This window comes from Zalophus californianus, chromosome 4 (assembly GCF_009762305.2).
Source record: "Zalophus californianus isolate mZalCal1 chromosome 4, mZalCal1.pri.v2, whole genome shotgun sequence".
NCBI classification, from domain to species: Eukaryota; Metazoa; Chordata; class Mammalia; order Carnivora; family Otariidae; genus Zalophus; species Zalophus californianus.
In genome coordinates, this window is record NC_045598.1 from 121256412 (window position 1) to 121282593 (window position 26182).

Here is a 26182-nt window from a genome sequence, read left to right on the forward strand (position 1 = left end):
TTGTAAGAAAAACTTCAAAATATTTTCTCAAGTGCTTGTGGCTGACAGCTATATCTTGTTATTGGTCCCCTAAGGTACACTTCTCATATTTCGAGGTGGGTGTATATCTTTTTTTTTTTTCAGTAATCTCTGCACCCATTGTGGGGCTCGAACTCACGACCCAGAGTTCAAGAGTTGCATGCTCTACTGACTGAGCCAGCCAGGCGCCCTTGTGTGGCTCTCTTTTGAGCAGAATGTGCTAGTGTTACGTTTAGCATTGAAGACACGCAGAGAAACATCAGTTGTTATAAGATAATACTTCAGGGTAAGTTAGTTAGTCCTGTACTAAGATTGATCTTGTCCCCAGATTTTATAATGTATGATTAGTGGCAGAGAGTCAGTAGAATAATAGAAATTACATTATACTCCTTAGTTGATAGTTTTCCAAAAAGGATTGGCGGGGGGGGGGGGGGGGGGGTTGGGCCGAGATTGAGAGAGTGGGGGAGATGGGGAGGGGAGAGAGTGTGTATGTGTGTAACAGAGACAGGAAATTGGGTCCTGGAAATAGGACAGGGAGATATGCTAATGGTAGCCTTGGTTGCCTGGACTGAGCACCATGTTCTGTTTCGAGCTTCCTGGTGACTGTGCAAAGGGGAAACCTGACAAGACGTGTCATTCTCATCATCAAAAAGAAATTTTTTTTTTTCTCAGAAGGATGTTTTTTTCCCCTGGCATCAAATCCTAAAAGGAATTTTGTGTGGTATATTTTATATATGTAGGAGGTACTGACTGACATTACAGATACTGTTCTTAGATGGGGTAGTTTTATAACAAATATAGAAATAGTTTTTTCCCTTCATGATAGTTTCTGTCATGCCCCTTAATAATCCCTTCTGAGAGTGGCAATCCGGGCTACGTGGTGACAGCTGTCGTGTGAGGGTTACGTTGATCTGACCTAGGCAGCGCATCTCGGAGATCCTGCTTGGTAACTCAGATGGACTTACGATGCCTGACGTGGACAGGTTGCATATCTTAGGCAGTCTCCTCTAGATTTTTGTTCTTTTAATTAGGTCATGAATAGAACCTTGACAGAAGGTGATTTGACAGATTCTTCAGGTCATCAAGAGTCAAAAGTATGGTGACTATATTAAATGCCACTCAATTGTTTACTTTAAAATGGTTTATTTTTTGTCTTTTATGTTATGTGAAACTCAACTCAGTAATAATTTTTTTAAAAAAAGGCTAAAGTACTAGTTTTCTAACTTACCGGTGGAGAATAGAAGAACCCTCTTCATTGGAAATCAGATAAGAGGATTGTAGGGTGAACATTCTGTTTTGAAAGTTGAATTCCTAACATGCATTGTTACCTAGGTGGGAATCTCTCACCTTCTCATGGCACTTGGGGTCATAAAAATGAAGGTAGGTAGATCCAGCATTTTCCCTGGAAAGGAATTCAGTGCTTTATTGAACAGTTGATCAGAATTCCAGAGTAGCTCTGTCCAGTGGAGTTTTCTGGTATGATGGAAATGTTCTCTGTACTGTCCCTTACGACAAGATGTATTAGCAGTTGTGGTCATGAAGACTTAAAATGTGGCTAGTGTGACCAGGCAACCAAATTTTAATTTTTATTTAATCTGAACCAGTTTAAACTTGAATAGCCACATTTGGCTACTGACTACCCTATTGGACAGCGCAGTTCTAGTCATATTTGGTAGAGCAGTAGTACTTAAACTTTTTTGTCCCCTAAGAGAATTTTGAAAAATTAAAAAAAAATTGTTTTTGTTTTTCAGTTAGAATAAATGCACTAAAATTCCTGTGTCACCATCATTTCACTAAATGGGCATTTGTGTCCTTTCTTTACACCTCATTCAGAAGAAGGCATTCTCAAATCACCATTTGATTGGTGGCCCCCAGAGGTTTTTATAACCCAGGGCAATGTACAGTAATAAGGTTTGGGATGAATGAGAAAGGCATTTTGGTAAAACGAAGTGATTGTAGTGGTGCCTGGGTGGCTCAGTGGTTAAGTGTCTGTCTGCCTTTGGCTCAGGTCATGATCCCAGGGTCCTGGGATCGAGCCCCGCATCGGGGCTCCCTGCTCGGTGGGAAGCCTGCTTCTCCCTCTCCCACTCCGCCTGCTTGTGTTCCCTCTCTCGCTGTGTCTCTCTCTGTCAAATAAATAAAATCTTAAAAAAAAAAGTGATTGGAAGAAAAGGAGAAGCAGCAGAAGGCTGGTTGTTTTTTCTTAGAATGTGTGCGTTCCTTGGGAAACTGGAAAGTGACCCCTGAAATTCTCCCTGGCCCTTAGAAACTCTTCAGAGCTCTCGGGGCTCGCACTCATGCTGGTTTGAAGACCGCTAGAATGTCAGTATGACTCCGGTGGTGTGTCTTAGTATCTTCTGCACACCCATGTCAGCCGAATGTTATCTAATCAGAGACGCCCAAGCTGCTGGTGTGGGCCTCACTGTCCCTACTCTGAAGAAGCTCATTAGGGACTCTGATGTGCGTCAGAGGCTGAGGAGGGCTGCTTTTAAGTACAAGCAGGGATAGTTGTGGCCTGAAAAAAACTCAAGAGCAGGTTTTGCCACCCATTGTCCCTCTGTGTAAAATCCCAAGTAACTTTTCCATAGATTGTTGAGTTGCATGGCCTGCTAGTACATCCATTGTGATGAATTTGGTAACTGAACAAGTTATGCAGGAGACTATTTAGTTGAGAAAGGAGCATGGTTGCCCGGGTGGGCCTTGGAAGATGGCTGGGTCTTAGTGGGGTCATTGGTTCTTTCCTTCTTTCCTTCATCCATGCCTCACACGTTTAGTGACTGATGAGTATGAAAAAAGTGCTGGAAATATAAAGATGAACAATACCTTTTCCTTGCCTCCGAGCTCGCTTGTAGCTGGTGTTGAGTGGTTAAGCGTGTGTCTGTATCATCATGTAGTAAATGCTGGTAAAGAGTGAGCACTCTTTAGGTATGGTTATGGCACAAAGATAAACCATTTTGTTAGGGTTAGGGCTTCACAGAGGCTTCTGGCTTTGGAAATCTGGAACATAGTGACATTCAGAGTTGATTAGAATCTTTGGAATTGACCCAGTTTGACAAGATGGTACTTGGATGTGTGAAGACTGTAGAGGCCATGCAGAATTTTATGTTACTTACAATGTTTAAAGTTTCCACTGTCACCTCTTTTTGCTGTCAATGTACACGGGAGTCCAGATTCATAATCAGACCTTCTTTGGTGAGAATACAGTAGGAACAAAGGGCGTTGATTTCCCTGAGGTTTACTTTACTTAGGACTTTATCCAGGCTCACCTGTATCTCTGCCACATAGCAAAATTCCTCTTCCTGGTCAAGTTTTCCTTGATCCCTTTTACCCTTTTGACCTTGTTGGCTAAATGGCTAAACATGTCCTTTGGGTCCCTAGCAGACTATACCTTTCCTGTTAATACCTTCTTTCTTCTTACTAGGTTTGATAAAATTGATTATTATGCATCTTTTCATTTACTTTATTTTTCTTGCATGCACTTGGCTGTTAGGGTTTCCAAAACTCATTTAGGTACCTTTTCACTATTCTTTAGGGTATGTTGCTTCAGTAGATATTTCTCTCATCTATATATTTTTATCAGTTGAACAATACTCAACAAATATTACTGCTTGTTCTGTACCAAGGATTGTTCTAGGCATAGCAGTGAGCATAGCAGTGATCATGAAGCTAACATTCTAGTGAGAGAGGCAACCAGCCAGCTAACCAAAGTGTGTGTGTGTGTGTGTGATATTAATTATGAAGAAAAATAGAACTGAATGAGGGGATAGTGAACTATAGAGAGCAGTATTGTGGATAAGTTGGTTAAGGAATGCCTCCTTGGGAGGTAACACTGAGCAGAAAACCTGAATAAAGTAAACGGAGCAAGCAAGTTATGCAAACATCTGAGGGAAGTGAGTATAGCCTCTGCAAAGGCCCTGAGGCAGGAGTGTGCTTGGTATGTTTGAAGGGCAGCAAAGAGGCCATTGTGTTTGGAGTATAGTGAGTGAAAGAATGGGGGGAGTTTCGGTTACAGGAGTAACTGGGGGTCGGATCAAGTAGGGTATTGTGAGCCATAGTGTATGGAGTTCAAATTTTACTGTGAGTGAGATGGGAAGTTATTGAATTTTGAGCATGATGTGATATAATATATTGTGTATTTTAGCAGGCTCACTCTGCTCTTCTCTATGAGGACTAGATAGGGCCAATGTGGACAGTTGATCAGGCAAGATAAAATGGTGGCTTAAATTACGGTTGTGGTGGTGGTGCCTGGGTGGCTTAGTCGTTAGGCCGTCTGTCTTCAGCTTGGGTCATGGTCCCAGGGTCCTGGGATCGATCCCTGCATGGGGCTCCTTGCTCAGCAGGAAGCCTGCTTCTTCCTCTCCTGCTCCCCCTGCTTGTGTTCCTGCTCTCAGTATCTCTGTCTCTGTCAAATAAATAAATAAAATCTTTTTTTTTTCCTTAATTGAGGTTGTAGTAGGAAGTGAGAACAGATTTCAGGGTAGTGCTGACAGGATTTGCTGACGGATTAGAAATGGGATTTGAGAGAATGAGAGACAGTGGGGTTTTAGCTTGAGTAATTGGGAGATCAGGAATACTGGGAGAGGCAGGTTAGGGCAGAAAACTCACATTTGATTCAGACGTGTTAATTTGGAGGTGCGTACTAACGAGACTCAAGGAGAGGTTTCAGAGAGGCAGTTGCATATGGGAATTTAGAATTTAGGGGAGGAGTTCAATTTATCATTATATAGATGGCATTTTCTGCATAGCCTGGACGATGTTGTTTAGAGTGCATGGGTAGAAGAAAAATGTGAGGATAGGGCCCTTGTGCAGTCCCTTATTTCATACTCTAGCCAGGAGATTCAGGACAGTATGGCACGAAGAGTAGTCAGGAAGGTGGAACACCACCAGGGTGTGTGTCCTGGAACCAAGTGGGGAAGGGGTTGCAAGGAGGGAGTGAGTCATCAGTTGTGTCAAGTGCTACTGTGAGGTTGAGTAAGATGAGGACAGAATTTCACCTGTCTCAGTCTTTTTTTTAATATTTTATTTTTACGTAATCTCTGCGCCCAGCATGGGGCTTGAACCTACAGCCCTGAGATCAAGAGTTGTGTGCTCTACCATCCGAGCCAACCAGATGCCCCTTACGTGTCTCAGTCTTAAACGCCCACCTTTTTCATATTCTCATATGCTTCCTTACAACATAATAAATTAACTCTTCTTTTGTTGTTGAATTTTAGTAGAATCCTGCATCTGAGTAGCAGTTCAGCAAGAGGTCATTATAATAGCACTTAGCATCTACCATGTACTAGGTGGTATTGGCTCCTGAGACACAAAGGTGAATAAGAAAAACCCTTCTAAACTTCCCAGACTTGTAATCTTGGGAGAGAATGTATGTACATTTTTTAGTGCAATGCTTGGCACAATGAATGTGAATATTGAATGAATAGCGTATAAAAGCTAATGATAAAATGGTTGCCGTTAGTTGGTGACAGGACTAGGATTAGATTGACTTTCAGTTTCTATTCTCTTTCTTCCAGTGGACGCCATTTTTTTTTTAAGATTTATTTATTTATTTTAGCCGGGGGGCGGGGCGGAGAGAGAGAATCTCAAACAGACTCCCACTGAGCACAAAGCCTGATTCTGGGCTCCATCCCAGGACCCTGAGGTCATGACCTGAGCTGAACCCAAGAGTGAGACACTTAACCGACTGAGCCACCTAGGCGCCCCAGTGGACACCATCTTTAAACATGTGAAAAATAGCCATCTTAAAGCTCATGAAGATATTTATGGGAGGATGTCTGCTTAAAAACTATATTACTACACTTCCAAGGTACCGCACATTAGTAGAAAGCTTTCAGTCAAGATAAGAAATCAGATTCCCATGATGCTCTTGGATAAGGGATCATATCAGTTTTGTGCATTGCCTGTCCCACTTTCCTATTGTCTGCTACCACTAAAAGCGAAGGAGGATGAACCAGTGTGTGTGTGGGGGGGTGGGGGGGTTCTGTGGTATTGCTTGAATTGGCAAGCTAAGCATTTCTTTTAAAACTTTTAAATTCTTTTAAAAGCATTTCTTTCATCTTTAAAATGGATGTAAATTTTGCAATCCACTCAAGTATAGAATTTTTGCTTAGCTGTTTGGTTATTTAACACCTCCTCCCTCCCCATCCTCAACCTCTACCCCGAGGAAATTTTTTTTTTTTTTTTTTTTTGGTTGCTTTGAATCCCTGTTGATATACTTGCCGTGTTGTCTTGGGGAAGTGCTTATGCTGGTGGTTTCATAACATTTTTACTTCACAACCTTGTAATCAGAAATTTTTTTAAAGTTAGATGCATGTCTCAGTTGCATGGAGTTAGTAAAATCTTCAGAAGCCCTTGGCCCTTGCTGGTGGAGAGCCTGGGAATTCCTTCTTGAGGACTAGGGATGCCCCATTTCCCTTCGGTAAGAGATGTGAGGTTCTGGCTGGGCTCATCAGAATAAGGAATGAGGACTGCAGTATTCCCTTCTCTTACCTTCCAGATACTGTGGGAGGGGTGCCTCTCTCCCCCTTTTTAGTCAGTTCTTCACCAGACCTCTGGGTCTTCAACCGTCTTGTATCTTCATGGACTCTCTCTGCAGGCTCTCTTAAAAAGTTCCTTCTTCTTCTTTTTTTTTTTTCTTTTAAGATTTTATTTATTTATTTGAGAGAGAGAGAGAGAGAACATGAGCAGGGGTCAGGGGCAAGCAGAGCCCAATGTAGGGCTCAATCCCAAGACGCTGGGATCATGACCTGAGCCGAAGGCAGACGCTGAACTGACTGGGCCACCCAGGCGCCCCTCAAAAAGTTCCTTCTTAAACCACAAATAACCAAAGCCCTGTCTTCCTCTAGATATAGTCCTTTCTTTCTTCTCCTCAGGCATAGTGAACTGATACCAGTTCTTCCAGACCTTCTCACCCCTGGGCTTTTGGCCCAGAACACTGACCTGCAGTTTAGAAATGGCTTCTTCTCCAAAGCCTTTTCTGACCTCAGCAGTGTGGGCTCTGGACTACTCCTCTGTGCCCCCACATATCCCCCACATGTCCTCGCCCTGTTGTGATCCCTCATCTTGGAAGGCAGCACAGCACAGCGTTGGAACAGTGTGGCCTTGGAGGCCTGGTTCTGTCTCTTATGAGCTGTATGACCTTGGGTGAACTGCATAGCTTCTCTGGGCCTCAGTTTCTCACCTCTAAACTGAGACTCATACTAGAAGCTATTTAATACTGTAGTTAGGAAGATTGAGTAAGGTGTGCTTGCAGTTGTAGCTGGTTACATAGATTGTCTGTAAATTCTGACTGCTATCCATGCCACATTATTATATTATTACTGCTACTGTAATTTTTACTAAGATACTCTGTCACCTCCTTTGTATTCTAAGCAGAGTGAGATCAGGGTTGTGTCTGTCATCTTCATTTGTACCCTCAGTGCATGGTGCATACATTCTGTAGGTGTTTGTCCAGTGTGTGGTACACTAACGGCAGGTGTGGGAGAGAAGAGGTGTCTGGGGATATGAGGGGAATGACATTCACGGACCTCCTGTGGAGGAGACACCTCCTGGGCCGATTCGTGTCTGGCGGGTGGAAGCCAACCGGGACTGAAGGTCACTGGGCAGCAACTTGGAGGACTCCGGGGAGGGTGGGCTGAAAAGATGAGCCTGCATGGGGGAAGCCAGCAAAGAAACTGAGAGATGCTCCTGGGCAGTGCTGTCTGGGGGGACAGGATGTGAGCCACACGTGTCATGTAAAATGGTCTAGTCACATTAAAAAAGCAAAAAACATTTCCAAAATATTTTTTCAGCATGTAATATTTGCATATCCATTCAACAAATAATATTTAATATAAAAATATGAATGAGATGGAGGTAGTTTACTTGTCCTGCTGCTGTTCTCAGTCTTTGGGATCTGGTGTCGTACACTCTCCGCACTTCTCAGGGCAGACCTGCCGCCTTCCAGGCGCTTGGTAGCTGTGTGTCTGGTAGCTGGTGCAGCGGACAGCACGGGCTTGGGAGAAGCTAGTTGGGAGGTAATGGGTCTGGACTTGAGACAGCAGCGGTGTGCTGGAGGGGTCGAGGGGTGGAATAGGACCACTGCGTTTCCCGCTTGGGTACTAGGTAGAATTCAGGAAAAAGAACACGAGCTTTTTTGTTTGTTTTCAGGAATCAAGGGGCAAGAGGTTAAGATGGTGAGTTAGGTTTTGGAGTTAGGGTAAGACCTTGGGCTCCGTGGCTCAGGAGCTACATCTGGTGCTGTGTGATCTGGTGGAAGCTCTGCAAACCGAGGACCGTACCCCCTGGGCTGTCGATTTCCCCCTCCGCCCACTGCCCATTCAGGCGTCCTCTCTGGCTCAAGGGCTCCCTTCTTGGGCTTCAGGGGAAGATAGATAATCGCCCCCCCACCCCCACCAGTGGTTGGGTTGTGGTCAGAGCAAAAAGGAGAAGCTTACGTGTGTCAAAATTTGCAGACATGTTTAACCTTCCATCTAAAATGACAAGTATTTCGCAGTTCATAAGCCATTAGAATTTTAAAGTTTATTTTAAAATTTGTATACACTAAAGTCCTAAGCCATTTTGATACAAAATATAGTAGTTCAGCAGTTATTAGAAAATGTACCTTTTTCATTTTTAGAGGTCCAATTCTGAGAACTTTTTCTGGGTCTCTTTCCAGGGAGTGCTTTTGTTGGGCACTGTCTCTCTGGGAATGAGATGAGTGATCGCAATTAGTTCACAGTAGAGAGGCAGCGTTTGTGGTCTCTTGAGTCTCGTTTAGGATATTCAAAGATGAGGTGCTAACCTCACCCATCCATTCATTCATTCATCAGTGAACATTGTTGCGCGTTTATTATGTGCCACTGTGTGAGGTTGTAGAGGTGTAAAAATAAGCTGCTCTCCCCTTAAAAAAGCCCCAGTTATACTGTAACGGAACTGCAGTGAAAAGAGAAATGTATGGGAGTAGGTAAGTAATTATTTCAGGGCCAGGAAGAAAAGGGATGGTTGAGTCGGGGAAAGAGAGTGCTGGAGAAGTTTGTGCAGACCCAGCATGGGCCCCGTTGAAGGACCGCAGACGTTCAGCCTTGCTAGTGTGCACTTAACTTATGCCTGCATTTGTTAGGTCGTAGTGGCTGAAGGCATTCTTCCCGGCACCGCGGAGGTTCAGCTGCTCTGAGGTGTAGAGGTGGAGGGCACTTGTGGTCAGGACAGAGGGTGGGGGATCATGGCCCTGTAACATCTGAGTGCAGTTCAGGGAGATTTTGACATTCACACTCAGTAGTAGATGCTCAGCTGTGGTATGTTTCAGTCCCTGCTCTGGGTGTTAGGGAAACACACACGTGTACGCGTGTGCTTGCACACATGCACACGCTGTGTATACATGCAAACAGGAGCATAACATGCTGCTTTCCAAAGGGCCTGTAGCGCAGAGGGCTAGAAGGATCTCATAATAAGTAGTAAAGCAATGTGGTAAATAGTACTTGACCTTGGGAAGAGTGTGTGACTCCACCTGGAGAGATCAGGGAAGGCCTCAGGAAGAGGTTATGTTTAGTTGTATTTTGAAGATTGAGCAGGAGGAACGAGTGGGAACGGGCATTCCAGGCAGGAGGAGTGACACGGCCACAGGCACTAAGTTGGGAAAGAGCGAAGTGTGTTATGGGACTGCGTTTGTTAGCCTGCGCTGGCCGACGTGTTCAGTGCCGAGAGGCGGGGCACAGGAAAGATGGCCCTGGGGAGGACCCCGACTGGCCACACTGGGAGCCTCAGTTTTAAATGCAGTTGATGGGGATCGTTGACAAATTGTACAGGGAAAGCAGCACAGGTGGTTTGTGTTTTCGAACCATCTCTCTGCCCCGATACACAGCACGGAAGAAGGTGAGCCCAGCGGGAGGAAGACTTGGAAGGAGGACCTTTGCAGTAGGCCTGGACTGCGGAAGTATGGATGGGGGCCAGCGAGGGAGAGAAAGAAACAAGATTGGGTGACTGGGAATCACAGTTGACAGTGACCAAGATAGAAAAGCAAGCTGGTGGAGGAAAGTGATTTTGATTTTTGGCCTGCTGATTTTAAGTTCCCGAAGGAAATATCCAGTCTCGGGTGGAAGCATGGATCTGGTTCTGCTGCAAATGAGGGAGGAAAGGTCAGAGACGAGGTATAAGAGAGTAATGTTGTGGTAGCACTGAGGTTTCCCCCCTCCAGCTTTGATTTTCAAAAATTTTTAAATCTACAGAAAAGTTGAATAATGCAATGAGCACCTGTTTGTCCTTCCCCTAAAATTACCAAGTATTAGCATTGTGTCACATTTGTGTTAATCAGTTACTGCCTAAACCATCCTGAAGGAAGCCAAGGGAGATAGCCATGGAGGTTTTGGGTAAGGAGCTCTGAGGGCAGAGGCAGCCTGTGCGAAGACCCTGAGGTAGAAGGGCCTTTGTCTTTTATTGTTTGTTTGTAAATAAGGAATCTATGTAGTTGGAGTGGAAGAGCACAAAGGAGGATTATAGGGGATGAAGTTAGGGAAGTGGCAGGAGTCCACATCATTTAAGGCCTTGTAGGCCATGGTGAGGACTCTAGATTTTACTGTGAATGAAATGAGCAAATCTTGGAGGTTTTGAGAAGAGATGTGACGTGGTCTGATTTACATTTCTAAAGGATCCTTCAGACTGTGCAGCAAATAGACTGGGGTGGAGGACAAAGTTAGAAATCCCGGGTCAGTTATAGAGGCTGTCACAGTAGTCCAGGCAAGGTCTTGCAGTCCCTGGACGAGGAGAGTAGCGGGAGAGGTTGTTGAAGGGTATTTCCTGTCTATGTGGAAGGGGCAGCCAACAGGACTTAACAGATTGGATTGAAGGAGACTAAGTGAAGAGTCAGGGATTACTCCATGTTTTTGGCTTTTTCTGCTGGTAGAGTGATAATGTGTGGCACTGGAGTTTGGTCGAGAGAATTAAGATTTTGTTTTAGAATGCATTAAGTTTAGGATGCCTATTGGGACATTGACGTGAGTATATCAAGTAGACAGTTGGATAGAGAAGTACGGAGTTCAGGAGAGTGGTCTGGGCTCAGGAAAGAACTCTGGGTTTCATCAGTCTGTAGGTAGTATTTAGAGCAATGGTACCTGAAGAAGGAGGAAGCCCGGATGGAGCCAAGATCCAAACATGGAGGTTTGGAGCTTCTCAGACATCATGTTTGGGGAAGTTGATGAGAAACTGCCCATGAAAGAGCCTGCAGGGTAGGAGGGAGAGGACCGTCCTGGAGGTGGAAGTCTTGTGAAGAAGCTCAGAGTGGGAAGCTGTGTCAGGTCCCGCTGTTAGGTGAGGAGCACTGAGAGGGACAGGAGGCCGCTGGAGGTCACCTTGATGAGAATAGTAGAGTGGTTAGATAGAGCAAAGTCAAGAGTGAGTGGAAGGAGGAGGAAGACAGCAAATGTGGTCGCTCTCGTGAGGATTCTGCTCTAAGGGGGAGCAGAGAAGATGGCAAGAGCTGGAGGAAGACGTTGGGTCAAAAAAGGCTCGATAAATATTTGAAAAACTGAATGAGGGGTGGAAGGATGCCATAGGTGGAGAGAACTGTGTAAAGGCAAGAGTCAAATCCAAAAGTAGGTTGGTTAGATAAATTTGGAGGGAAGAGCTACATGGTTCTGTGTGGCAGACTTCTGGGAGGGGGTGGGCAGACTTCTTTGAAATTGCTAAAGAGTGTTGCTACAGGGTGCCATGCGTGGGGGTGGCTGGAAGCCAGCCTAAGGTTTGCTTGAGCTGGTGTCTCCTGGCTTGCGAGGCTCACAGCGCTCTGGGTAGTGCCTGTCTGCACTGCCCACGCCCTCCACTGTGTCGTGGGGAATTCGGGTCCCCGGCAGTTCCCTTCCTTGCTTCCCTCAGTTCAGCACTGCCCCTCTAAAAAGTGTCAGCGCACTGTTTCCAGGTGAGAGAGTGTCGCTTTCGTCTGTGATTTCTCATGGTCTCGGGGCTCATGCTGAATGACTTCTGGTTTTTGGTTCTTCCTGCCTCATCCCCCTTCCCTCTCACCTCTCCGTGGTTTATGCGGTATGGATCTTCAGCTTCAGAGGTTCAGCAGAAGTGTATAAACGTGAATGCACTTTGTATTCCTAAGCATTATTATTCTGTGCAGACTGAGAGGCTTAATACACATTGTTTTATGACACGTTATACACACGCATACACACACACACACACACATATTTTATGACATGTTATATAGCAGAGGCTAAGCTTACTGCAGGAAAACCTAGCAGATGTTACATGCATGTCTGTGAAATGAGATTATGCGGTATTGGAATACTGTTCCAAAAGTTTCCCTTTTTTATGGGAAAAGTAAATTGTACACTTAAACATTTTGTTATAGTAACTCGGGTTTATCTTATTTAATTTTGTGCTGTCTAGTGCAGGTTTTCACTTCGGTTTTATCTTTTTGTGTTTATCTGAGACACTTTCTTAGTATTTCCTTCTGAGATCATCTTCATTTTCCCACTCCATCTTTACAAATAATCCTTTCTTTCTTTCTTTCTTTTTCTTTCTTTCTTTCTTTCTTTCTTTCTTTCTTTCTTTCTTTCTTTCTTTCTTTCTTTCTTTCTTTCTTTCTTTCTTTCTTTCTTTCTTTCTTTCTTTCTTTCTTTCTTTCTTTCTTTTATTTGACAGAGAGAGAGCGAGAGAGAGATCACAAGTAGGCAGGCAGAGGCAGAGGGAGAAACAGGCTCGAGCCCGATGTGGGGCTCCATCCCAGGACCCTGGGATCATGACCCGAGCGGAAGGCAGATGCTTAACAGAGTGAGCCACCCAGGTGCCCCAATATTCTTTTAAAAAGACAATTGGGGTGGCTATCGTTTGAGCAGGACTGAAGTCAGATTTTAACAGCAGAGACCTGGGTTGCAGAGTTAGAAGGGATTTTATAGATCAGTGCATCCAGCTTCTCCATCTTGCATAGATCTTGAGATGATTGGCTTCCCACTTGATTGTTAAAGCCCCACAGAGTAAATGGTCAAATACCAACCCTAATAGTGAGTCCTCAGGTCCATCCTGCTGTTCTTCCTTCTGACAACTTGTCTAAAAAGAGCTGCCAGCACAAAAAGGAATATCTCCAAATAAGCGTCTGGTGCTCTTCATCTAATGCTGGTGTACTCAGCGGGGGTTGCGGACCCTCATAACCCTGAGGACCTTGGCCATCTGGGCCAAGGCCACTCTGGCTTCCTCGCTGTTCCTGGTAGTTTAGTCTTTCCTGGTCGGAGGTAAATCCATTCTGCGTGTTGTTTCCTGTTTGCCGGCTGTCCCTGGAGATGATGATGGTACCAGATACAAAAACTTGGGAGGTTGTTCCCGAGATCATTTCTGTTTACTTTTCTGAATTTGCTATAATAGAAGCTTAAAGAGAATGTCTTTAGGTTCTTGAATTGGAGAAGTGGTTAGTGTTGGGCTGACCAGACTTTACATGATCATTATGTTTTGTAACTATAGAGCTTATTATCCCAATACTTTTGAATAGTAAATGTTAAACTACCATGAAAAATCCCCACTCCTTTGTTTGCAGATGTTCTCTATTGCTGAAACACACCATCTTATTGTGAATAGTCAATTATTCCCCCTAAATTGTACTTTGAAAGAGAATATCAAAATATAAATACTTACATTTTAGGCACAAATGAGGATTTTGTCATAAGTCATCTCAAGTTATATATTTTCAAAACGGATGGATTTTTAATATAAATAAGTTAAAATAGAAACAAGTTACCTAAATATAAATTATTACATAATAGCCACGTTGTAGCATTTTCAAATTGTTCAAATGTTTTCAAATAGATACAAGTATCTGAGAACTCTATAAAGAAGGCTGCCGAATGGATGTTGACATTAAGACACAGAGTAAATCACATAGCAGTTTAAACTAAAACAGCTTAGTTCAGAGGGTACTGCTGTTTTATAACCATATTTAAAAATCTGTTCCTCTTTTACTCCCTCAAACTGAGTTCAGGGATATAATGGATCCCATTATAGGTAAAAGGTCTGTGACTCAGCCATCGAGCTACTCAAACTCTTGGCTGTTTTAATTGCCACCATTAAAGCTTTAGTACTTTTATCTCATAAAAATAGATATCATTGATGTAAAATGTGTGCCTGTTGAAGATACATTTGTACCTCTGCCCCGATGGTTAGCTAATCATCCATTTGTGTTTGAAGTTAGTTAGGTTTTTATGCAGACGGGAACTTGACATAGATCACTGATTTGTTCAGATTTAGTCATTTAATTAAGAAAAAAATGCCATGTAGTAATAAGGATAATATCTAGCTAGAATATTTTCCCAAAAGAAACTTACTTAGTTTTGGCTTGCATTTTAACTACATTTAGTTGATGGAAAGATGGTGGACTTTTACCAAGCTTAGTCTTGAACCCAAGAGAATAATAATGTTTTTCTAACTCAAATGCTGTGACTTTAACAATTCAAGGGAAATATAGGAGTCACTCTCTTGTGACACATCTGTGTAAACTTAACTATGGTAATTGGCAGAATTTCTCTGCCCATCTTCTGCAAAGGGGAAAATATCAAGGTGTGAAGGAAACTCCAAGAACACAGCAGGAGCTAAATGTTAAACTGTGAAAAGCTACTTTGTTCTAGGCTTTTCCCTCCAGTATGCTAGGGAGTCACAGTCATTCATTATTCATATTGCTGTACACAAACAAACTAAAATGTATTCATCTAAAATGAGTACATCTCAAGAAAGTTTAAGTTCCCAATCACTGTGAACATGCTTATTTCTCTAGTATAAACAGAAGAGCAAAAATTGGTGGGACAGTTCATTAAGTTATTTTCTGTTCTGTAGTCGTAATTGTGGAATTGTATTCAGATAAGAAAAAAAAATCTGACTTTATAAAAGGGACTCAAATCTGAACCAGTTCTAAAACTAAAACCTACCCACACAAAGCATTTGTGAGCTAATATACATAACCAGGCTTCTATTCTTGCCCAGCTGTGTAGATTCAATTATAATAATTTTCTCAGTTGCATAACATTGCTGTTTGTTTATTACTGCGTTATTAGTCAGTGAATGAACCTCCCTCTTTTTGACCCCTCAGCAGTGTTTATAAAATACTTAATTGCTTTGGTATCTTCTGTTTCATGTGTAATTCCAGCTGGAAGAAGTCATGGGGACATCATCCCCTTTAAGTGTTAAACAGACTGTTTCTAATGTGCAATAAAGTTTCTTTTAAAATACCAGGAACCTTTAATATTGTTTATAGTGCAGTTTCTTATATTTTTTTACTTGAAAACGGAGTGATTTTCTTATAAAAACCCTTTCCTCGTGATGATCTCCGTGGCGGTTAACTGTAGAACAGTGTCAGGCTTGCCACCTTCTCTGTGTCATCTGGGTTCTTCCTGTCGGAGCCGGTGCCACCCCTGTCACCTTACCACCAGCTCTCCTGCCGTCCCATCTTCCTGCTTCCTGGAGAGACTCTAGCAGGAGTGCGGGAGCGACAGGGATGAGGCGGCAGGCGTGATGGCTGAGGTCTGGGCTCTGCAGAGAGGTTGCCTGGGTTCAACCTGGACTCCTCTTGGAACCAGCTTTTTGTGACCTTTGGTAAGTTTATTGATCTCTTTGTGTACCTTAGTTTCCCCATGTATAAAATGGGGGTAATTTCCTCAGGTGGTTGGTTGTGAGCCCGGAACAGTGCTTGGCACGGAAGTTCTCAGTCTTGGCGGCGGCAGTGTCACAGAGGTGCTGTTTGTCATGACGTGGAAGGATCAGTGTCTGGCATGAGAAAAGGGATCATTTGTTGTTTATTGCTGTGCAACAAATTACCACAAATTTCATGGATAAAACAGTGCCCCTTTTCTTAGCTCCTAGTTTCTGTGGGTCAGGGTTTGAGCACAGCCTGGCTGGGTCCTCTGCTCAGGGTCTCCGCAAGGCTACAGTAGGGTGCAAGGGCTGCTTTCTCATCTGGAGTCTTGACAGGGGAAGAATCCATTTCCCAGTCCATTCTGGTTGCTGACGGAATTTGTTTCCTGTGGCTATATGATGAGGGGCTTTGGTTCTTGCTGCCTGTCACTTGGGGCTGCGTGCCACTCCTAGAGGCTGCCTGCAGTTTCTTAGCATGGTGGGTTCCCCACTGTGGTCTCCTCTCTCTGGTCACTTGCTTCCTCAGTGCCAGCAACAGAGAGTCTCTGACCCTCACAGAGAGCCCATACTCTCTTTACAAACCTCCCCTCATTAAGCGAGGCTTAGCCAGGAAAATCTACCCTTTGAGTAACTTAAAACCAGCTGATTTGGGACCTTAATCACACCTGCAGAGTCCTGTGACCTTTGCTGTGTTCTGTTGCCTGGAAGACACAGATCCCCTCTACAGTCAAGAGGTGGAGATCCTACGGCCATTTTAGGATTCTGTCTCCTATGAGAAGTGGAGGAATTTTTATAGGACCAAGGTAGTTCATCATTAAGCATTTATTGCCAACTAAATTTGCTAGACTCACAGTCTCTGAGTTCTGGAGAACTTGCCTGCCTGGAGTGTGTAAATTAGCTTTCTCACTGAGCTCCTTATAAATTGATTTTTTTTCCCCCCTCAAAGATTGTTCTATTCCCATTTCTACACAAACCCTTGGGATTGGCCAGTGTTAGAGACACACCTTCCTTTAAGTCTACTGAAGTTTGACTTTTTAAATTCATAGGAATAACATAGTAAGTTACATTTAATATTAACATTTATAGAGTAGTAGAAACCTAAATCAAACTTAGTATCAATAGCTTTTCCAGAGCCAAACTGCATACGTTTCACCTTTCCAGTTTTGCTGTTGGGTATACCAGTGATAGCAAAATGCGGTGTAAGTGTACAGTAAAAAATTATTGAAGTAAACTTAACTATTTTCAGTATGTAAGTTTGGTCTTCATCCTTAAGTGTCTTTGAATAGGATTTATCTCTGCAGATCAGTTGACCACTGTGGAAGCACTGTTTTGTGTGTTGCTGAGTTCGATCCCTGGTAAGTTGGGTCGCTTCAGGTCTGGAGGTCTGCTGCCAAATTCCAGCCCCCAGACACCTCTTTGAGGACAGTAGGGACCCAAGAGCTAACTTGAAATAAGTAAGACAAACGCCTGTGAACTGGGAATTTGTTCCATAGATTCTCATTCATTGATATTTAATTGAGCTGAGCCTACTAAGGGAAAACACTGTGCAGGGAGGTGAAGAAGAGAAAGAAAAAAGAGGGAAGGGAGACACAATAAAATGGACTTGTTAAGGCCCCCGAGCGGATTTGTTATCTTTTCTACTTATACTTCTGGAGAGTAATGTCTGGTAAAAGATAACACTTGATGATTTACCGCTATAAGGAACTAAGAAATCCAGACTAAGAGGCTGAAAGTATGATTGTGTCTCAGACTCTTCTCACGGGTTCATATTTTAGTTTGCCTCTTGTAAGTCAGATGCACCATGATGCCCTGCTTTTTCCTGGGGGTTTCTGCTGGGGAGAATGGATGTAGTCTTTATGGGTGGGCAGGCCTGCTTCCCAGAGGGGGCCACCCTTGTGCCTGTGGCCCAGGAGACCTATGAAGTTATTCACCATTACTGTGCTAGGCTTTGGATTGTGTTACATTTATGGTTGCGTCTGTTTCTCCCCTGCCCAGAGTAGAAATAGGTTCTGTGGGCCCCCTCTCCCTTTCTCTCCTATCAGGAGTACTTCAGGGATAGGAGAGTCTCATGATCAGGAATGCAGTCTGATTACCTGTATATACTTTTTGGAAAGCTAACACATGTAAAAACATAATTCAAGTCTTGTATAAACAATTAGGCTAATTTTTCCAAGCATTTATGGAGCAGTGGAGGTACATCAAAAGTATGTTCAGTTTACATCAGTTCAACTCTGTGCCCTAGGGGTGTGTGTGTGCATGCGTCTGTATAAACACGTTATTTCAAATACATGGTCCTTAGATGCAAACCTCCTACTTCATCTGGTGCTTTTCCTAAGAAGTAGAATGATGTGTTACCAGACTGGGGAAAAGAACTGACTGTGTTAGATTCCTTGAAATATAGTAGATTGGATTTTTAAAAATCATATAAGCTGTTCTTTTTAAGTCGTTTTGGGAGAGTTTTCAGGGCAGGGCAGAAAGTGGGCTTATTTTCTTCCGGTTCTGGAAGACTCCATTCACTCCCTGGGACAGAGCAGATTGATTGAATTGAACTCAGCTTCTGTCAAATGGGGTGAATCTGATATTCAAACAGGATAATGTTTGTGAGCAGCAATCTAAATGCCAGTTCTTATCCACATTTTTGTCTTTGGGAGAAAAGTTAGTGATTCTCCACAGCTTTAGTTTGGGGTTAAACTAGAGTTCTCCTCCAATCCTTTGAAGACAGAAGTCCCAAATTTATAGTAAATCAAAAGCCATTTTAACCTGTAGATTCAGGTTTGGGTCTTAAAACTAAGGCCCTTCTGGTTTTGGAGAAAGACAGCAAGCGGCTTCCCAGGCTTGGAGAAGCCCTCCTCACCCCCTGGGTGAGCCTGATCCCATGGCACTGGCTTTAGCCGCCACATCGGGATTATGGTCCAAGGTTGACCCTTTTCTAGCTGTGTCACTAAAGCCTCAGTTTACTCATTTATAAAAGAGCAAGAGTATCACCCACCTTGGCAGCCTCATGTGGTCACTACAGACACTGAAGGAGAGGGTCGTGAAATGCACGTGTAACTGCACAGGACATGGTTTACAAACCTTATTGAGTACTCTGTCCTGGGATGGCTTCAGGACTTCCTGCCAGTCTTGCTATTATCTCTCCCCCAGCTCCAGGGCTGTTCCCCAACTCTCCTCCCCGTCACCCTGACTGGGGCCGGCTGCAGGCAGCCTCGCAGGTACCTAGCATGGGTTCCGGCCCACATACCTGTATCTCCCTGCGGCCACCTCCCCCCTCTGCAGGTCACTCCCTGCCCAGTGTGACAGCCTGCTCAGAACGGAGATGGCGAAGGGCAGATGGCCAGAAGGGCAGTGAGGGGGGTGGCCAGGAGTGAGGTACGGTGGACAGATGCCCTGTCCTCCACTGGGAGGGAGTCTACTGCCCTCGGGGTCTCTCAGACGCCTGGAAAGGGTTTAGCATTGGTGGAGTTTCACTGCTGTTATTCTAGCTAAAGTGACTGGACAAACACCACAATAGAGTGCTTTACACATTAGAAATGCTGTTGACTGTTCCTTGTGGTACAGTTTTACTCATGTATAGAAGATGGGCAGTATTCGGTATCCAATGTAAACTATTTAATATTAAATGTAACATGATTGCTTGGCTCATTATTTTCATTAGTTTGGGCTCTACTTAAATTCAAAATGTGTTTATAATTTAGATGCCATTAAAGTGGTTCATGTTAATTTGTAGCTATTTAAGATTTTGTATGGCACATCTATTCTAAAGACAGATTAAAAACAAGCAGAAAACCAAAGTTTCGGAAATGCCCTCAGATGATTTTTAAATGAGATATTTCAGCAGTAATTAAAATTTTCAGTTCTAACATTCAGTGGTTCTGAGGCACTCATAAAGATAACTTATTGCATTATGATATTTCAACATTCATTATCTTTAACTTGGTAATTATCTTGACTGTATATAACAAAAATTATACAAGTCATCCTTATATGATTATACCAATATTCCTATTTTATTCCTACCAGTGACTTGAATTGAGCATAAATGAAACTCCCAATTCAGTGAGCCACTGGAGCACATTTTATATAAAATTAGGTTTGTTCATAGAGTCACATGCTATATTACAAAACATTTGATAACCGCTCTTGGAGACACACAGACAGACACATGCACACACATACTTTCCCCACCCCAGAGAAGCAAATGAGTTTGCCCCACTTTAGCTATATTGGTATAATCCAAAGTATGTCTTGAAGAACATTTTTATTCAAGATATTCTTAGAAAAAAGGGATGGAATCATTAAATACCTTTAGGACACTGTATTATTCCCCACTCAGAATGTAGTAAGGTCTTGGAGTTTTTGTAGTGAAGAAAACTACTTACTTGGTTAGCATCGAATTTCTCTAAACTCCTGTGATCTGAGTCATCTTTTCATGTAACACTTCTTAATATCCAAAACTTAAAAAATGTTGTTTTACACATTTTGCCTTCTCAATTCATATGACTAACAAGCTTGATAATTATTCATTTGGGTGTTTTGTTCATAAATGTACTCATTCAATAAATCATTGTTCCTGGAAATTAAGAATGAGCTGAGTAAAACTAACTGGCATTTAAAGGCTTGAACTTGAAGCCCTGACTCTAATACCAAATTTAGCCAAGCAGAAAATAGCCCAACCTTTGATTGTCTTCTGAAGAATATTTTTATACTTTTTTTCTTTAAGGTTTTACTTATTTAACTTGAGAGAGAGTGAGAGCGGTAGAGAGAGAGCAGTGGAGGGAGAGGGAGAAGCAGACTCCCCACTGAGCAGGGAGTCCTAGTCAGGACTCGATCCCAGGACCCTGGGATCATGACCTGAGCCGAAGGCAGATGCTTACTTGCCTGAGCCACTCAGGTGCCCCCATACTTATTTTATATCAAATAGTCATAGTTAAGAAGTACATCACTTGACCATTGAAACTAGCTGCTGCTCCTCCATAAACAGGGCTTCACAAGCTTGCTTATCATGCAGTTTTATGCTTTCAGTCACCTGATCTCAGGCATGAGTCACTGTTCAGGTCCATGGAGGAAGTGACCTCTGGCCAGCACCGGGCTGACTGTTTTCAGGAAGCCTCCTTAGTGTCAGCCTAGGTCAGGTGCTCAGGTACTGTGGCTGGCTTGTTTACTGTTATATCCCCAAATACTTGTTGAATGAATAAATGAATTGGGCACCAAATATTGAGTGCATCTTCTTTTTATCAGTGTCACTGACAAGAAAAGGGTGTTAGAGTCTCAACAGGACTTACAGAGCCTTTGCTAAATGCACTTTTGAATGCTGTATGCTCTTTTGGCTGAAGATTGAGCTTCAGTTTTCATACTGGAATTCTTTCCCTCCCTCCCTCCCTCCCTCCCTCCCTCCCTCCCTCCCTCCCTCCCTCCCTCCCTTCCTTCCTTCCTATTTGACAGAGAGATAGCACAAGTAGGCAGAGCTGCAGGGAGAGGGAGAAGCAGGTTCCCCATTGAGCAGGGAGCCCGATGCGGGACTTGATCCCAGGACCCTGGGATCATGACCCAAGCCGAAGGCAGCCGCTTAACCGACTGAGCCACCCAGGCGCCCCTGGAATTCCTTTTTAAAAGAATGTCAAAGGACCAAGAACCTGCGGAATACTGGAAAAATAAAAGTGAAGAGCATCAGTATAAGATGCATTTCCAAAGCCACTAAAGACAAAACAAAAGCAAATAATAGTTTGCAATCTTTTTTTTTTTTTTTTTTTTTAAGATTTTACTTATTTATTTGACAGAGACGCAGGGAGAGAGGGAACACAAGCAGGGGGAGTGGGGGAAGGGAGAAGCAGGCTTCCTGCCGAGCAGGGAGCCTGATGTGGGGCTCGATCCCAGGACCCTGGGACCATGACCTGAGCCAAAGGCAGACGCTTAACGACTGAGCCACCCAGGCGCCCCAGTAGTTTGCAGTCTTAAGTGAGCACTTAATATTTGTATTCTTACAAATCATTGAAATCATAGTTTAGTGTGTTTCAGGCTTGTATTTGTTGTTCCTTCAGCCTTCCATGACCTGCCGCTTCTCCTGCAGAATCTCAGTTTCTCTGAGAGCGCAAGTACCTCCCTTTAGCTTAATGTGCAGAGAAGGGATGTGCCTCCCAGAAGTGCCTTGTGACTCTTGCCCAGTTGGTGGTACCTTCTCTTTATTATAAAGTAGCATTTTGATTTTAGATTTGTTTGTATCACTCAGTTAATAAAATGTTTGTCCATAGGTGTCCTACGGTAGAATGTTACTTTGCAGAGATCATATGTGTTGGAAACATTGCGCAGTGTTAATATCAGATGGCTCACTCCTGTTACTTGACATTGCTAACAGGTTGAGGCTTTAAGAATATAATTAAGGCAAAACGTGAGTAAATAAGATAGCTCTTAGGCCAGACAAAGCTGATGAATGTTGGATGAACAGCATACCTGAGGTAAATGAAAAGTTTCTTCTTAGGCACTTTTTCCTTTTCTTGCAAATGCTCCTGAGCATTTTGGGTTTCATTTGCTTAAAGGTAAGAGAAGGATTGGCTTCACTTCTTCATCTCCACTCTCCTTTGGTTAACTTTGAATCCTATCTATGTGTTTGTCTAGTTTATACATTTTGAACAGTGGCGTTAAGGATAAAAGTTATTATCTTTAGTTTGTGGTAATTTTTTTGACAAGACACACATACACACCTTGAATCATTTTGATTTACAGTTTAAATACCAGTCATCCTCTTTTAGTTCCAGAAGTCCATGGCAGCGTCCTTACATATTCCATAATATATCAACAGGCACATGGGATTATGATAGAAAATGTGTCAAGTGGAAGGTCCTATAGTGTGTATTTAAAAATACCTTTGGTATCTAACATTCTCCACATTTGCTCTAATAAATGAGAGGTTTTAGCAATGCCGTATATGGTAATATCAGATGTTAATGGCATTGATTATCTGTCAGGCAGTGGGAATTGATGGGAAAATGTCCGCTGTAAAATTAAATAGCATTAGAGAAGACTGTACCATGCGTGGGAGAGGGGGGGCATGGCTGGGCCTGGGAGACTTTGTCAGGGTATTACCGTGAGCTCCAGGTTTTTTCCCCCACATGATTAAGGCAGGCCATCTGTTCTTTGTTAAATGTTTACAAAAACAGCTTTTCTCTAAAAGATTTAAGGAGATGTGGGTCTGGTAAACACTATAATATTTCTGAGCACCTTTTTCACCCTATTTCATATAGTACCCAAACATAATTCTGCTGTATATCAAACAGGATGAATATCTTTTTTGTGTTTAATCTTTATGTTTTTTCCTTCTTGTGGAAGATTAAAAATTTTAAGGGATACTAATTTATGGCTTCATTTATTACTGAAAGGAGCATCTAAAATCATTTGTATGCTAAAATGTGTAGATAAATTTTCAGTCTTTTTGTATTAGATATTCTGTGCTTTTTCTAGTTCATAAATGTGTATCAGGTATTTCTCGTGAGAAGCTGGCACTTTGTTACTGGGGTTAACATGCAGATTAAAGCAAGGTACGCGTACCTGGGATTAATTCACTATTCTGAGCTTTAAGCTTTGTTTACTGGTAGACTTTTCTCTTTCCTTCCCTTTCCAGGAAATACTTTTTCTTCCATTTCCTGAAAAATAGTTTGTCGCAAATAAGTTTGACCTCTAAATCTCTTAAAAAAAAAAAAAGATACGGCTTTTTTCTTTTTATTTACATTTGAAATAATATGTAACATCTCAACTTCAGCAGCTGAATTTTAATCACACAGTTAAATCGGACGCTGTTAATTCTCAGGTAATGGTAACGTGGACAGCACCTCGGTTGATGTTCATTGAGCGTGTGTGTGAGAGAGAAGTGTAGGGCAGAGGGTAACTTTTTTCAGTGTTTGGCTTGCTGTGCTATTCCTGTGTGGAGACCTGCTCATGTGGACTCCCACCCATGTGCTCTTCCTTAGACTTCTGCTCTTGTTCCTTTCTCTTTCTGTATACCTTTAATCTTTTTCAGGTTCATCCTCTTTCAGCTATGACTAGGAAAGGAAAATATGTATTTTAAGATTTTCTCATACCATTGGATTTTGAAAGAGACTTGGAAATCATCGAACCCAGACCCTTCATTTTGCAGATGAAGAAAATGAACTGTGGATGAGTGAAATGATTTTTCACTGATAATATAGCTAACGGCAGGACCCAGACTAGAATTTGTGTCTCTTACCTCCTAATTTCTGGGCTCTGTCTCTTGCACCAGTGCAGGTGAAGAATTGAATGTGGGTTTCTTTAGTGACCATAGTAAGGTTTAGTGGGGGAGAGTATGACCACTTTCTTTTCAGACAGTGATGTCTCAAAATTTGGGGGGGGGGGGGCGTCACTGAACACTTCGGAAATCATATGAAACCCATGGAGCATTTCCCAGAAGGATGCCCATATGTAAGATTTCAGGAGAAGCACAGAGTCAGCAGAACACTGGTTTAGAAAACCTAGATTCAAATCACAGCTCCATCTCCTTCTATGTGACAGTAGGTGATCATATAACGTTCTCAAACTTTACTTCCTTTCTGAAAGATGGGGGCAGATTACCACGGTTTTGTTGTGAGAGTCAGGTGAGCTAACCCATGAAAGCACCCAGCTCAGTACGTGGCATGGAATAGATGCTTAGTTAGTTGTACTGGAATCTAATTTATGGTACCTTGCTGATGGTAAGCCATAGCTTCTGGGTTACTCTTGAGTTCTCTGGAGACCTGGACCTGGGCTCTCCTCCCCCCCTTTTTGGAGGTGGTGTGGTCAGGAGGGTGGGTCTGTAACTCCTTGGGCACAGTACTGCATCCTCGAATGTCAGCGTCCATATCCAGCTCCTAATTAGGGCTGGTGTGGAGATTGAACAGTGTCTGGGGTGTAAGGTGCCTAGCACGTGCCTGGCACATAGTAAGATTGTTCGGTAGACACTAGCAGCCATTCTTGTTGCTGTTTCTGTTAGACTTACTGTTAAGTGTCTGGAGCAGCAGATGAAAAAGGCAAAGAAGAAAAAAAAAAAAGAACAAACCCAACCCTGAGTGACATTTGCAGATATAACATTTTAAAGTATTTCTTTGAAATACAGAGGTTCATTTGATGTCATAATTTATAGTGGAGATGACACTCGACCCCTGTGCTGGTTTGCAGCGGACTCTGACCTTGGCTGACCAGTCAGCCTCCCATCCTAATTGTTGGCATTCTCTACTGCGTTAAGCCCATCTCTGGATGCACTCCTTGTGAATGTCAAAGCTCTCCTGCAGGGCTTACCAGCTCGACTATTTGGATTTTCTGTTCCTCAGTGAAATGTGAAAATGTAAAGCTTTAGTAACTTAACACAAACACTCTCTGTATTTCATATTAGTATAAGAAATTTAATGAATCCGAAGTCACTAAGTTTGGATATGTGCTTTTAATGTGGCATTTTCATGTCATTTAAATCAGAAATGGCCTGCACTCTGTAAGATTTGTGCGTGATACTTGGATTTCAAGCTTTCACAGTACCTGAATTGTGCAGTGCTCAGTACACTTGTTCTTGTTAAAAGTGGCTTAATTATATATCTTTAATTTGAGTTCTCATTCCTGCATGGGGAAAAGAATTCCATTTAAATTTGTTCTTTGAGTATAGCTTCTGCCGCTGTGTTGTCATTCACCAAGTCCCACACACGTAGGGGCTGCTATGGAGATGGACCGTGTCTTCAGCTGAATGAGAATTATTTTTCTTCCTGAACTGAAATTTTTACTGTATTGCTAAGTTACCCCCCCCATTTTTTTACTGTTTATGTAAAAGCCTTCTTGTTTTTTGGATGAGAGAAAATGATAGATTTTTACAACTGTATAGTTGGTAAAATATTTGCTACTTTGAATGTAAAGTTTCAGAAGCATCAGCTACTAACTTTCAGTTCCTTTCTTCAATACAAAGAATAATAAACTAATTTCAATTCCCATTTGTGTCTCTTAGCATTCTCCATCGGAGCCCTTTCTAGAGAAACCAGTGCCGGATATGACTCAGGTTAGCGGGCCGAACGCCCAGCTAGTGAAGAGTGATGAGTACCTGCCGTCCGGAGATCAGCAGCCACAGCAGAAGAAGAAGAAGAAGAAAAACAACCACATTGTTGCAGAGGATCCCAGTAAAAGTTTTGGTAAAGATGACTTCCCTGGTGGGGTTGATAACCAAGAACTAAATAGGAACTCACTAGATGGGTCCCAAGAAGAGAAAAAGAAAAAGAAAAGGCCGAAGGTAAAAAAAGATCCGAAGGAACCGAAAGAACCCAAGGAGAAAAAAGAGCCCAAGGAACCCAAGACCCCGAAAGCCCCTAAGATTCCCAAAGAGCCAAAGGAAAAGAAAGCAAAAACTGCCACGCCAAAACCCAAATCCAGCAAAAAGTCAAGGTAGGCTGTGGGCAGAAACAATCACCAGCAAACACAGTGTAGAAATGAGCAGGGCAGTGAGGGCCCCTGAGAGGGGGTGGGGCCTGGGGATGGGGGAGGAGCAACAATTTGATTTTTGCCATCGGGTTCCTTTTTCTGATACCCAAACTAAAAAGTTAAGAGTTTT

At 42.9% G+C, this 26182-nt stretch overlaps 1 protein-coding gene across 7 annotated transcripts in view; it reads left to right on the forward strand.

The window, feature by feature from the left end:
- CHD7 (chromodomain helicase DNA binding protein 7) overlaps positions 1-26182 on the forward strand; it is a 184845-nt gene that overhangs the window by 75667 nt on the left and 82996 nt on the right. For all 7 annotated transcript variants that reach the window (XM_027597273.2, XM_027597274.2, XM_027597269.2 and 4 more), the window contains one exon: positions 25586-26016. In XM_027597273.2, coding sequence (XP_027453074.1) covers positions 25586-26016 — 431 coding nt within the window. The remainder of the gene's footprint in view (positions 1-25585; positions 26017-26182) is intronic.